This window comes from Odocoileus virginianus, chromosome 6 (assembly GCF_023699985.2).
Source record: "Odocoileus virginianus isolate 20LAN1187 ecotype Illinois chromosome 6, Ovbor_1.2, whole genome shotgun sequence".
Classification (NCBI taxonomy): Eukaryota; Metazoa; Chordata; class Mammalia; order Artiodactyla; family Cervidae; genus Odocoileus; species Odocoileus virginianus.
Genome location: NC_069679.1, coordinates 50,457,425 through 50,472,054, shown reverse-complemented (window position 1 = coordinate 50,472,054; position 14,630 = coordinate 50,457,425). Strand labels below are relative to the sequence as shown.

At 35.4% G+C, this 14,630-nt stretch overlaps 2 protein-coding genes across 3 annotated transcripts in view; one reads left to right on the top strand and one right to left on the bottom strand.

Moving 5' to 3' along the window:
* The window catches only part of SLC24A5 (solute carrier family 24 member 5), a 37,601-nt gene extending 24,225 nt beyond the window's left edge, over positions 1–13,376 (top strand). The window contains exons 4-10 of the mRNA XM_020875476.2: positions 4,524–4,607; positions 4,698–4,801; positions 5,664–5,764; positions 7,557–7,840; positions 10,165–10,371; positions 12,250–12,351; positions 12,832–13,376. Of these exons, the coding sequence (XP_020731135.2) occupies positions 4,524–4,607; positions 4,698–4,801; positions 5,664–5,764; positions 7,557–7,840; positions 10,165–10,371; positions 12,250–12,351; positions 12,832–13,154 (1,205 nt within the window). The 3' untranslated portion in view covers positions 13,155–13,376. The remainder of the gene's footprint in view (positions 1–4,523; positions 4,608–4,697; positions 4,802–5,663; positions 5,765–7,556; positions 7,841–10,164; positions 10,372–12,249; positions 12,352–12,831) is intronic.
* The window catches only part of MYEF2 (myelin expression factor 2), a 42,557-nt gene continuing 33,332 nt past the window's right edge, over positions 5,406–14,630 (bottom strand). For both annotated transcript variants that reach the window (XM_020875473.2, XM_020875474.2), the window contains one exon: positions 5,406–13,893. In XM_020875473.2, coding sequence (XP_020731132.2) covers positions 13,730–13,893 — 164 coding nt within the window. In that variant the 3' untranslated portion in view covers positions 5,406–13,729. The remainder of the gene's footprint in view (positions 13,894–14,630) is intronic.

The following is a 14,630-nucleotide window of genomic DNA, read 5'->3' as shown; positions in this document are numbered from 1 at the left end:
AGAATTACTCAGCATGACTACCCACCATAGTCACTAGAATTGGGTCTGAATGACTTTTAATTGCTTTCAAAACTCAAATCCATTCACAAAGCATAAAAATTTGCTATCACTGAGGACTTTATAAAATTGTGCCAAAGACACCAAATTGCTTATAGCCTAGTCTTGTAACTCTGTTAAATGTATATGTGAAAAGAACTGAAAATACATTTTAAAAAAGGTAGCAGTGGTTAAAATACAATGGTAAAAGTATAAATGATGCTGCCTCCCATCTGTTTTCTCCTCTATCTTCTAAATTTTCAGTTAACATAGGGGATTTTAATTATAAAAGGAATTTATCTAACAATAAGAGGTGGTCCAGAGGCATAAGGCACAGAATTCATATTTTATACTTTTCTTAAATTGATAAAATTAGAAGATACCTTAAAGATTTGTATATTCCAACCCTCATACAGATGGCAAAATACAAGCCTTGTCTGAATGACTTACCTAAATTCTCACATTAAGGTATTAGCAGGGCCAGAAGCCAAGTTTCCACTTTAGTTTAAAACTCTTTTTCTATATTATATTTCCAGAAAAAGATTTGCAAAGATGGTTATAAACTTTGCAGCATGGTATCAGAGAAGAGAACATGTTCAAGAAAAAGTCTGTTGAGTTTTAGTAATCAGTTTATTATCATAAATTTGCACTTTATATAACCAATGTAATATCTAAACCTATAAAGAAAACTCACCTTGAACATTTCTACTATATCCTCAAGGAAATATGATTAGTTCTTTAGAGTAATAGAGAGGGGAAAAAAAGTAATAGCTCTGGGGGAGGGGGAAACAGAACAATTTATCTTTAACAATAAACTATAACAGAGAGAAATGCTACCCAAAGGTCAGTGAAGACAAAGCCAGTCGATTCTAAAGTTCAAAGGTATAAACCATCCTACAAAATATGCTTAGAACCTTAAGATATAACTTGTTAAAATATCTTTGAAGTTTTATACATCCATCTGTAGAGAGCTCTTCTTTTCATAACTCGAATAGAGCCCAGTGAATAGCAACAAGCTTTATCGTTATTGCCTTTTGAGAGAGAGAGTGTTCAGAAGGGTCACTTTTTCTCTCTCCAGATTGAATTTTTCTAATGAAGCATTCTTCAGCCAATCACTCTTCAGCTGACCCAAGTTTAGACAATTTAAGATATTTTGTTCTTTTTTCAATTTCCTCCATGTATTAGTTAACCCTGATTTCATTCAAGAATTCATGGTAATATCACTAAGTTTATACATTCTCTGGAATATGCTAGAAAACTTCTTAATTATTACTAACTCCCACTAGCTATTTTTCCCCCTAGAAAATAATACAATGGGGGAAGTTATGTACCAGTGCCACGAGGAAGCGAAGAAAATGACTCAACCACCTCCCATCTTACAGTTGCCTCAGTGCCTTTCTGATACTGAGTTTCTGTGGTGAAACAGAAATAGCACTGGACTTAGGTATAGCTCAGTCAGTAAAGAATCTGCCTGCAATGCGGGAGACCTGGGTTCCATGGGAAGATCCCCTGGTGAAGGGAAAGGCTACCCACTCCAGTATCCTGGTCTGGAGAATTCCGTTGACTGTATAGTCCATGGGTCACAAAGAGTGGGACACGACTGAGTGACTTTCACTTTCATGTTTCATGTTTAGAATCAATAGACTTGGGGTTTATGTCCAAGCTCCTCACATTTAAGACTCTTACTTTCCATGTAACTTTAAGTTACTTAACCTTCTGGATATCTGTTTTTTATATGTGAAATGGAAATACCACAACTCATATCTAAGAACTTCCCTGGTGGCTCAGATGGTAAAGAATCTGCCTGCAATGCAAGAGACTTGGGTTTGAGCCAAGTCGAGAAGATCCCCTGGAGAAGAGAATGGCTGCCCACTTCAGTATTCCTGCCTGGAGAATTTCATGGACAGAGAAGCCTGGCAGGCTACAGTCCATGGGGCCACAAAGAGTAGGACACAACTGAGCAACTAACACTCATTTCTGAGAATAGCTGAGATGATTAAATTATGTATACGAAAGTGAATTGCATGTCATGAATATAAGACATTACTTAATTCATAGATAAAATTTTTAAGAAGTTAATAGAATATGCTTCGTCTTTTCTAAGTTTTATGACCTACTATGTATCAGAGTTGTAGTAAGAGTATAAATACTATATATATAGGCAAAATCATTCTAACCAGTTAAAGAAATGCTATGAAATGTAACTTACAAAAATTACTTTTGTTCCTTCATTAGTCACCACAAGTAGCATTCATCAAGCAACATGACCAAAGACAAATAGGATAGAGAACTTGGATTTGGTAATTTCAACTATCCTGAGAGGATTTTTCCCAATGGAGGCTTAACAGGTAGCAAAATAGTTCTCACTAGAGCTGGTTGGTTCACTGAGACCAGATAGCCTCATGGGGATAAAAAAGATGACTGTGGCTCGTATCACCAGCAAGCAACACTGTAGATGTCTTTCCAAAAGTGAAAGTGAAAGTCGCTCAGTCGTGTCCAACTCTTTGTGACCCCCATGGACTATACAGTCCATGGAATTCTCAAGGCCAAAATACTCGAGTGGGTAGCCATTCCCTTCTCCAGGGGATCTTCCCAACCTAGGGATCAAAGCCAGGTCTCCTGCATTGCAGGCAGATTCTTTAACAGCTGAGCCACCAAGGAAGCTCAAGAATACTGGGGTGGGTAGCCTATTCCTTCTCCAGCAGATCTTCTTGACCCAGGAATTGAACCGGGGTTTCCTGCCTTGCAGGCAGATTCTTTACCAGCTGAGCTACCAGGGAAGCCCATCTTTCCAAGCACTTCCCATATTTTTCACAATGAAAGCCCAAGTGCTTGCTAGGATCCACAAGGCTTTATATGATCTGGCCATCTGTCACTGCTGACTACTTCATCTACAGCTCTCCTTCACACACTGTATTCCAGACACTCTGGCCTTTCTGTTTCTTGAACACATAGGCTAGAGTCTGCCTCAAAACCTTTGCACGCAGTCCATCTGCCTATATTACTCCCAGGTCTACGTGTGGCTACTCCCTCACTCTGTTAGCATCTCGGTGAAGTCCCTCCTGGTTACCCAATCTAAAATTACAATCTTTCCTCCACGACACTTTATATCCCCTCTCCTGACTTTTGAGCTTCCCTGGTGGCTCAGAGGGTAAAGCGTCTGCCTGCAATGCGGGAGACCCGGGTTCAGTCCCTGGGTTGGGAAGATCTCCTGGAGAAGGAAATGGCAACCCACTCCAGTATTCTTGCCTGGAAAATCCCATGGATGGAGGAACCTGGTTAGCTACAGTCCATGGGGTCCCAAAGAGTTGGACATGACTGAGCAACTTCACACCTGACTTTTGCTCCTTCTAACACAATATATATTTTTTCTTGTCTGTTTGCTCTCACTGGAATTAAATTCCAGAAGAGAAACATTTTGTCTGTTTTGTGACTGCCACATTCCTATCACATAAAAAAATCATCTGGTACAGTAGGTGGTCAATAAATACAACAAATAGATAAACAATAGTCAGGTGTTCCAGTTATCAATGGCTTCTTATGAAATCACCCCAAAACTAGGAGCTTAAAAGAACAATCATTTCAGACTTCTCATAGCTTTAAGGGTTTACTGGCCTCATCTGGATGGTTCTTGCTTGAGGTCTTTCATGCAGTGATAGAAGAAAGGACTAGAATTATCTGAAAGCTCCTCCTCACATCTGGTGCTGGGATGGGAGGATTCAAAACTGAGGGGCTGAGACAGCAGGGGTTCCTCAGGCATCTCTATGTGGGCTCTTCACAAGGTCTTTCCTATATGGCAGCCAGGGTTTTTATGTGGTAGCTTAGGGCTCTGAAGCAAATGTCCCTAGAGAGAGAACCATTAGAAAGCTTTTTCACCTTTTATGTCCTAACTTCAGGCATATAGTTCTGCCATACTTTCAGCTGTCACAGAGGCTCATCTAGGCTCATCCATAAACTCCACCTTGTTTTTTGTTTTAGTTTGTTTGACAGGGAATGGACAGGTTCTGGAAAACCATATGGGCAGAAATATTGTAGCTATTTTTATAAAATTCAACCTGCTACGCCACCAAGAAAATAAATTAGTAATGTCAAAGGCAGATATCTCAGTAGAGAAGTAGAACTTGAGGTGGACTGGAGAGTGAGCAACAGGTTAAGAATAAGGAAATACTGACTACAGGTGACAGGGACTCAATCAAGCACACCAGAGTTTGAGGGTCTGGGAAGACTGTCAAAAATCAGTAATATATTAAACAATAAACTTGACAAAGGATTGCTATTGATGGCTTGGAAACCTGAATTTTCCTTCTAATTTTAACTTTCTGATATAGGGTAAATAATGCCTAGAAGGCTGCCTCTATTGGCTGTTTTCCAGTTGAAGTTAGTAAATGGCTTTCTATGAAAATGTAGCTTTGGTATCTATTTAGTTATGAGAACATGCACTCCCATTTGTCACTTGTCAGGCATAATATAATTTCATTTGTCTTCAGCCTTCGGACTGTCCCAGGATGTTGCAGGTGCAACTTTTATGGCAGCCGGTAGTTCAGCTCCTGAATTAGTTACTGCTTTTCTAGGTAAATACTGCTCCTTATATTTTTTTGCTCAATTGGTGTGATTTGATCTTCTCCAAGTCAACACTAACTTAGCTACTATCTGGCTCATAGGTGTATTTATCACAAAGGGCGATATTGGCATTAGCACCATTCTTGGATCTGCAATCTATAACCTCCTTGGTATCTGTGCAGCCTGTGGCTTACTATCTAATGTGGTATGTAAGAAAACTTTATTCAACAAAATATATTGTATTGACAAATTATAAGAACTGCTTACTGTCAAACCGCAACATGAATCAGCCATAGGTATACATACATCCCCTCCCTTTTGAACCTCCCTCCCATCTCCCTCCCCATCCCACCCCTCTAGGTTGATACAGAGCCCTGTTTGAGTTTCCCGAGACATACAGCAAATTCTCCTTGGCTATCTATTTTACATATGGTAATATGTTTCCATGTTACTTTCTCCCTACATCCCACCCTCTCCTCCCCTCTCCCCATGTCGATAATTCTATTCTCCATGTCTGTTTCTCCACTGCTGCCCTGCAAATAAATTTTTCAGTACCATTTTTCTAGATTCTGTATATATGCGTTGGTATACGATATTTCTCTCTTTCTGGCTTACTTCACTCTGTATAATAGGCTCTAGGTTCATCCACAGAAACAACAGAAAACAACAGAATTTGACAGAGTTTGACAGAAAAGAACAAAATTCTGTAAAGCAATTATCCTTCAATTAAAAAGTAAATAAATTTATAAAAAAAAGACAAAGAAAAAAAAAGAATTGTTTATAGTCTGGAACAAACAAGGCACTAGGAATGTGTTCAATTAAGTTTATTAATCAGTAGAAAAACAACATGTATTCAATTTTAAGTTAACCCACAAATACCTCTTGGTCAAATTTATGAAAATCAGACTAGGTTTAGAAACACAATTTTTCTTAAAATTCCTTTCTCTAAAAGCAATATGCAAAAGATAACAATGTTTAACTACAAATATACAAATAATTTTAGTATTACACTAAGCAAGTACTTGAAGAAGTTAACAGTGTAATGGAAACACTAATTATTTTTACAGGTTTCAACGCTATCATGTTGGCCCCTATTCAGAGACTGTGCGGCATATGCTATCAGTATAGCAGCACTTCTTGCCATAATATTTGACAACCAAGTTTACTGGTAAGCTTGAAACAATCATTACTCTTATGTAAAACAATTACAGAGAGTATTTTTATAAAATTCTGGTTTAGTAACTTTTTCTTCAGAAATGTTGTTTCTTTCACTTCTCCATCATCTACCACGTCCATGCATTTTTCCCGTAGATCTCTGAGCTAACCTCATCACAGTTGCTGGTTGGGCTGTTCTCCCTGTGCAACTTTTCAGTCAAATCAGTCTTCCTTTTTGTCTAACCAGTAGATGTAACCATCCTTCTTTCTCCCCACTGACTACCTTCACATAAGTTTCCCAACTTTTGACGTCTATTAAAGCCCCAACTGGTGGCTCTTTCATCTATTGGGTTGTTTACCTTTCCTCAGTTAGAAGCGGCCATGATCACACAATTAGAGGTGACAAAGAAATAAACAAAGTCCCTTTAAATTCCTCCAACTTTTCCCCTGATGTTCATTTAGTAAGAGAACTATAGCTCTCTTCCTCTAAAAATTAAAAATGTTTTAGGTTTCAAGACTAAAGACTATTTGTTTTATTTATAATCTCCCCATGCCTTGTCATTCTAAGAAAACAGAAACAGTCACTTTTTCAGCCAACACGTACCAGGTATTTGTCAGGTGTTGATCACTATGACATGAGTCTTAACAGATGGAACAAATGTCACACACACAGACTGCACACTGCCTGATGGTGGAAGTCAATGGCACCCTCTGAGATACTAGTTTGGCAGTGCTGCTCTAATACCTGCTACCAAGAAACTTCAGACCTAGCAGGGAGTAAATTTTCAACGTGAATCTTCCTGAAATCTAGTCTGTCTCCCAAGGAAAGACTGTTGGTTACAACAGAAGTGCTTCTGGGATTTAACAGTTGTCTGCAAGGGGACAATGACTAGGGGAGTATCCAAGCTAATGTTCCTTTCATTAGGGAAATCAAGAACTCTGTGCTTTCAAGCTATAGCAGTGATTCACTAGCTATAAAATAAAAGGTAAATGCAAGGTTCAAATATGATGGTATCAGATAATCAAAATTCTCTAAATAGCAAACCAGAGTATAGGAAAATGGTGCAAGCCAAACTCTTTTACATTAAAATCATCAAAAAATCTCAGTATAGCAAATTGAAAAGCTTCAGCCAAAGTCTAACATATTCTGATTTAGCACAGAATTTCTATACCAGAACAAACTGAAATGAATGGATACTATATTCTTATAATTGTTACCTTCTTTCAATGTACCGAGGTGGAGAAGCCCCATCACTATTCATTACTTTCACTTTCATTTTGAAAATCTGTAATTACTATTATTTTCAAATAGGGCTTCCCAGGTGGCTCAGAGGGTAAAGAATCTGCCTGTGGTGTGGGAGACTCAGGTTTGATCCTTGGGTTGGGAAGATCCCTGGAGAAGGGAATGGCAACCCACTTCAGTATTCTTGCCTGGAGAATTCCATGGGCAGAGGAGCCTGGCAGGCTACATTCCATTGGGTCGCAAAGATTTGGACACGACTAAGCGACTAACACACATTTTCAAAGAACTTTCTATGCCTGCTATTTGGAAGGATTCTACAAATTAAGAATGAGTTTATAATCCTTATTTTTATAATACAAAAAGGACAGTGTCAAACTTTCATCAGTAAGTCTTTAATAATGTTGTAACCAAATCTGGACACATCTACAAAATCAAAATGTTTCTAGAATATTTCTGTTCTATTGCTTCATTAGAAAATTAAGCAGATACTGCCCGAAAACTACTAACTCTAAAATAACTTTCACTTTAAATTGAAAACCACACAAATCTCTCTAATTTATAGGTATGAAGGAACTTTACTGCTTTTGATATACGGATTATATGTTGTGGTGCTGTGTTTTGACATTAAAATTAATCAGTATATTATAAAGAAATGCAGTCCTTGCTGTACCTGTCTTGCCAAAGCAATAGAAGAGAGAAGTGAACAACAGCCACTGATGGGATGGGAAGATGAGGATCAACCATTCATCCGCAGGCAATCAAGAACTGACAGTGGAATATTTCATGAAGATTCTGGCTACTCCCAACTTTCATTAAGTTTACATGGTCTTAGTCAGGTTTGTGAAGGTAATAACCACATCATGACCACTATTAAGTCTATTACTAGCAAAACTTAATTTCATTTCAATTCAGCAAGTACTATACTATTTAAAAAATACTATGGGAATTTAGAGATGATCAAGAGGCAGACCTCTCCTTAAAGAAGCTTCCAATATTACAGAAAAAAAAACCAAAACAGCTAAAATATGAACATTTAAATACTTAAAGAAAAAGAAATAAAGCATAAACATAGTTCCTAAATGGGACAGATGGTAAAAAAAATTTGATGAGGATGGTTAGATAGGAAAGATTATCATACAGACAAACTAAGCCTTGTAGAATAGTAAGATTTTAACAACTTGATTTATGGTAATAGCTACTGAAGTTTTATCAGACTTCATGTGTCATAAGTAAATGATGCAGAGCTAAGAGTAAGCAGCACTCCATGGACTGACCAAGAAATAACATGGGGAAAAGGCCTGTCAAGTACTAACATAACTGGAGGACTGAATGTGCAGAATAGAAGCAGAAGAAAGGTGGACAGGAAGGAATACAACAGATTCCTAAAGGCTACATTAACAGCGTCTGCAGGTTTGCAGAGAAATTACCAGAACTGAAATATGAGATAAAAAGACATGGCTACTAAACCAACTGATGTGTTTAACAGATGCTTAGACAAGGTGAAGGCAGTGGGAATACAAGAAAACAGATGTGAGACAATGCAGAGGAAGCATCACCAAGACCAGGCAACTGAAGGGCTACATGGGAGCAGAGATAATTTTGAGGCTTTTGATCATGCCAAAGTAGGAAAATGAGAGTATCACTTACAAAAACTAGGAATTTAGGAAGAAGAGCTGGTGTGAAGAAAAAGTAGGAAGGAAACAGTTGAATTTTAAACATGTGAAGCAGTAGCAAAACATGTAAATAAATGTTTATAGTATGTGTGCTAAGTTGCTGGAGTGGGTTTCCATGCCCTCCTCCTCCAAAATCCCCTGGGGAAAAGAATGACCTACCCACTGCAGTATTCTTGCCTGGAGAATCCCATGGACAGAGGAGCCTGTCAGGGCTACAGTCCATGAGATCTCAAAGAGTCGGACACTACTGAACAACTAACATGTTTAGTATATAGGAAGTCAAATTCAGCTACAGCCAGAAATACAAATTTAGGGATTTTTTTTTTTAATAAAGTGGTTTAAGAAACAGATTCTTAATTTTACTTAGTACATTAGACAGGAAAGTTAGTAATTTATTACCTGAAAAAATTAAAACATGAATTTTCCCCTTCTTACAAAAATTATAGTTTCTCATCTTTCAGGTACAAGAAGTACACATTTCTAAGTTAAATTTTATAACAAGAAACTAAAAAACCAGTGCAAACATTTTTTATTACAATAAAATTATATCTGTTACTTTCTGGCCCATTGGCTGCAATGTGGCCAAAAAAAAAAAAAAAAAATATGAGTTATTTTACTAGTTTTAGTTGTAATGTGACCTAATATATGGGCATAGCATTGGACTGGCCAAAAAGTTTGTTCAATTTTTTCCATAAGATGGTATGGAAAAAACCGACCAAACTTTTTGGCCAACCCAATATTTTATAAATGCCGTACAAATTTTAAACAATCTAAAGTGAAGTCTCCTTTTTATCTAATAATTATTGACTTCTTCCACCAAGTTAATAGAACAAATTGAATTTAAAAAACATACTCAAGTTTTATAAGTTACACTGTAGATTCAATACTACTTCCAATTTTCTTAAGGTTCTAAGAATTGTGGTGATTTTGTTTAGTAAATTAATGAAAGAAAATTATGAAATAAGCCCCGTAAAATGACCTATAATGAGAATCAGAAATATTCAACTTAATAAAAAGATTATGTATGCTATAGCTATCTTTTACTCCCTAAGTATACATTTTGTGATACTTAGGGCAGGCTAGAGGTATCATCAATACTGGGAAGTGCAGACAACTGGGGTTGCTAAGGGAAGACACCAGGTTAATCCCATAAGCAAAAGTTACTAAAAACCATCCACACTGTAGAAAATCAAGAGATGCTGAACTGATACTTCAGAAACATTATGTTTCTAACACACTTAGTGAATGACCCTAAACACTTTGATGGATTTAAGACCCCAAATCAAGAAATGCTGAGTATCACATTTTACAGTCAGCCCTGAAGTCTCAATTAGCTTCTTTTTGCCAGCAATATCAGTAATGAGATATTCAAATGTTTTAAATAGCCTCTTAAAAACTGATACAGCTAATTTATTTCAATATAGCTTCTTAAATGGACATTTCTAACTTAATTGGCCATTTGAGAAAACTCAGAATCGTTTAATTTTTCCTTAACAGATCCGCCAAGTGTTTTCAACATGCCTGAAGCAGACTTAAAAAGAATTTTTTGGGTACTATCTCTTCCCATTATTATACTACTTTTTCTAACCACACCAGATTGTAGAAGAAAGTTTTGGAGAAAGTATTTTGTGATAACATTTTTTATGTCAGCACTGTGGATATCTGCATTTACATATATCCTGGTTTGGATGGTCACAATAACTGGTATGTATAATATCTTAAGAGCACAATTTAAAAATAATCAGTTGTATATAAGAACAGCATGTATTCACTAAGTATAGTCTAGTTAAAGAGAAAATTTGTTTTTCAGCAAAGACTAAAAATAAAGATTAGTGCTATTTACAAAAAGATTAAATATTAATATACCAACAAGCTCACTCAGGTTTTGTGAGGTGTATACCACATGTCAGCTATATGGTCACCATTACACAGCCCAGGGGTACAAGTCAAAGGAACATGTTATAAATGATATCAAATTCACAGAATTTCTATTTTGTTAATAATTAAATCACATTGCATGGGTCCACAAGATAGTCCTTATACTGAATCCCATTCCATAATTTAACACATAGCAAGGTGCCAGTGTTTTGAGAAAACAATGGATATTCACTGTTTAACTGGATTACATTTTGTTTTTTAATATGGTAATACAAACGTACTACAAAATGAATAAAAAGGGTATAAAATAAAGTCTCATTTTAGTTTCTACTACTCTCATGATTAAGATTTAACCATAACTGCCTGACCATAAGCAGCTCTAGTCCCAAAGAACTCCTAGTTCAGAAGGAAAAACTGAATATAAACAATGTACAAAAAAAAAATCAGGAATTTCTCCCAAAAAGTTAACCTGAATGGACTTAATCAGAGGTGAGCAAACCACCATCTGTGTACTCAAATCACTGAGTCTCCTGTTTTTTGCGAGTTAAGTTTTACTGAACAGTCATGCCCATCCATTTATATATTATCCATGAATGCTTTCACATTATACTGGCAGAGCTGAATAATTGCAACAGAGATTGTATAGCCTACAAAACCTAAAAAAATTACTATCTCACACTTTCAAAAAAAAGTTTCCTGACCTCTGACTTTTCTCAAATTAATATGACTTAGAATAGTATGCTATTCTAAGAATATTTCTTTTTTTATGCATAATATGGAAAAATCCAATAGCCTGCATATTAAATCTCTCCATAAATGTTCTCAGCCAGATCATACTTGACATTAGGAAAGCAAGAAAAGAACAAAATCAAGTACCAGGTCACAGAACAGTCCCCAAGATGATAAATGTCAGTGTTATTCATGTACATATGAACTCTGGCAAACCAGTAACAAATTAACAACCAATTACAGTTCCAATAGCAATATATAAGCATGCAATAAATATGCTACTTGAAGTTTTTTTAAATTAACATTTTAAGAAAAAAAGAATTGTAAAGCAAGTTTTCAATTACAATATTAAGAGCAGTTACATTCTAGTTCTGTTTCCCAAAATGGATACATTTACGAAAAATGATGAACTGCCATCAGATTTAACAGAAGTATTAAACCAGGACCACAAAGTTAGAAAGACTCAAGTAGAAGCCTATTCTGTTTTCCTCAGATTTATGATTTCCCAAAGGAAACACCTAAACTAACGTATATCACTAAAGTAGAACTTTAAAAATGCATACCATGTTAACATATTTACAGCCTAAAAATAGCTATAAATAATTTGCTTAAATCTGACCTCTTTAGGAAATGTTTTCAAAAAGGAAAAGAGAAAATGACCAATCTTATTGGCATATTTTAAGCAACAGCCTTGATAACAGTGGATATCCAAAACTTCTATAAGCATACCAGATAGGGAAATTATTCCTCAGTAGAATTTTGTGTATTAAATATCACCACCTGTCATGAAAAATCTGTGCTACCTTGGTTACCAATTCACCATTATTATTAAAATATTTTGCTACCTAAAATCTAAGTACATATTGGTTCTGAAATCTAAATATGTCTATTTTCTTTTTCAGGAAAGAAATATCTGCAGAGAACAGTTAGTGAATCTATAAGATTTGTAATATGTAATATCTATGTTTGTTACAGGGGAAACATTAGAAATTCCAGATACAGTAATGGGTCTTACTTTATTAGCAGCAGGAACAAGCATACCAGACACGATCGCAAGTGTGTTGGTTGCAAGAAAAGGTAACAACTGGGTCCCTCAAGCTGCAATGCCCATTCTTAAAAGCCTGACTGAAATACACTAAGCAAAGATACCTTTAAAATATTTCCTCAGTAACATACTTTGAAGAAAAAAGAACTCAAGAGGAAGCATTTACTATTTAGTAGCAGATTAACTTCACTAAATCTAATCCCCTAAATAATATTCACCTGAAATGTGAATTAAATCATAATTAACCATGTTAGAATGAAAAGCAACAAGTAATCTACATACCTTATTGAAAAATGGTTTAATAAATAAGGATAATTATTATTAGATAAATAAATGTTAAGACTTTAAATACTAACCCCCTAAAATTTAAAAATACAAATTCAGTAAGACTTTTGCTCTAATATAACAATTACCCAAAACAAACAGAAAAAGTATCCAGTGTTTTTTCTTATGAAGCTTATTAATAAAATACAGTATTGGTATGCACATTTAACAACATGCTTTTTTTGCAGGCAAAGGAGATATGGCTATGTCTAACATCGTGGGATCCAATGTCTTTGATATGCTATGCCTAGGTGTTCCATGGTTTATTAAAACTGCATTTATAAATGCATCTGCTCCTATAGAAGTGAACAGTAGAGGACTAACTTACATAACCATCTTTCTCAACATTTCAATTGTTTTCCTTTTCTTAGCAGTTCACCTCAATGGCTGGAAACTAGACAGAAAGTTGGGAGTAGTCTGTCTGTTACTGTACTTGGGGCTTACAACATTATCAGTTCTATATGAACTTGGAATTATTGGGAACAATAAAGTAAGGGGCTGTGGTGATTAATGTTAACAGTGTTATGTGGAAAATGTGAATGATGGGGAAGAGCAAAGAAGAAAAACTCCATTTCTTCATTTAACTCAAATAAAAAATATTCTGAACTTCAGGATCTAAAACTTACTTACAGTAACTTTTTAATCAACAAAAGTAATTTAAAGTCAACCAAAATCATATCCTAATTTGTCTGAGCCCTTTCTTTTCAAGGACAATTACATATATTAAACAGAAGTTTTGGAAAAAATCATCTATGCTTTACCTTACAGTAAGTTGATAAAAGCTGGAGACACTTTTAACAAACAAATCCCACTATGCAGAACTGAAAATAACAAAAAAATGGCTTACTTCATTAAAAATAGTTTAACCATTCATTTAAACTGAATGACCAGACTTGCTGTCTTAAAAACCTAAACTTCAGATTAACAAAAATCACAGTATATTTAACACTATACTGTTAAAAACTGGTGGGAAGTTTTAGAAGTTCATTTTTACAACTTTTTGTAAGCAGACAGTATTACTTAAAAAATGACGTTTACTAGGAGATTCAGCAAAACATAGAAGAATGTTCCAACCGTGGTTTCAAATTATGCATTACGATCCAAGCGAACGTCAATTTCTCTGCCACTGATTTTTATGCCATTCATTATTCTGCAGGCTTTTTCAGCTGATTCTGGGGAGTCAAATCTGACCGTTCCACAGCCTTTTGACTTTCCATTCTCCATTTTTATTTCTGCAAACATTACATGACCTGTAAAAGAAAAATTATAGAATTAGCTGTCAGTTTAAACAGGTTCCATTTCAGTATACAGGTTTGAAATTTTTCATAGCCTATAAAGTGACAAGTAACATGGCTAAAAACATTAATGATTTTAAAATAGCACATCATATAAGTATTACTCTCATCATTTAATATTCTGTATATAATGCAATTCATATGCAGTAATAAATGAAGGCTATAATATACAAAATTGAAATAAAAATAAATTTGCTTAGGGTTTAATATTTTATTAAAATGAAAATTTTTAATGTAAATATTTATTTCTAAAGTGAATTTTATAGCAAAATAAAGTAAGCTAGCACAAAACAATACCTAGTTACCATGCCTAATAACAAACACAAATCCAAACAAAATTATTTTTTGAAAATTTCTTGTTTTATACTCAATCCCCTAATCTCTTTTCTTTCTCTTTTATCCTCCATATCACTGTTTCATCCCTGAAAACAGTAACCACCACCCAGGAATTTAATTTTTACCAGGTCCACAAAGGGCTCCGCTAATTCTGTTTTCACTCACAGTGCAAAGTCGTTTACTCAATATCTTAGTTTGAACTCTACATGTAAGAGTGGCACCAAGTATTTATGGAAACAGACATGGAAGTGATACTATAGATTTAAATCAATAAAGGTAGAAAACACTGATGATGACAAGAGCACAAAGAAAGACCTTAGAGAGGAACTTTCAGGAGGAAGAAAACCAGACAATGG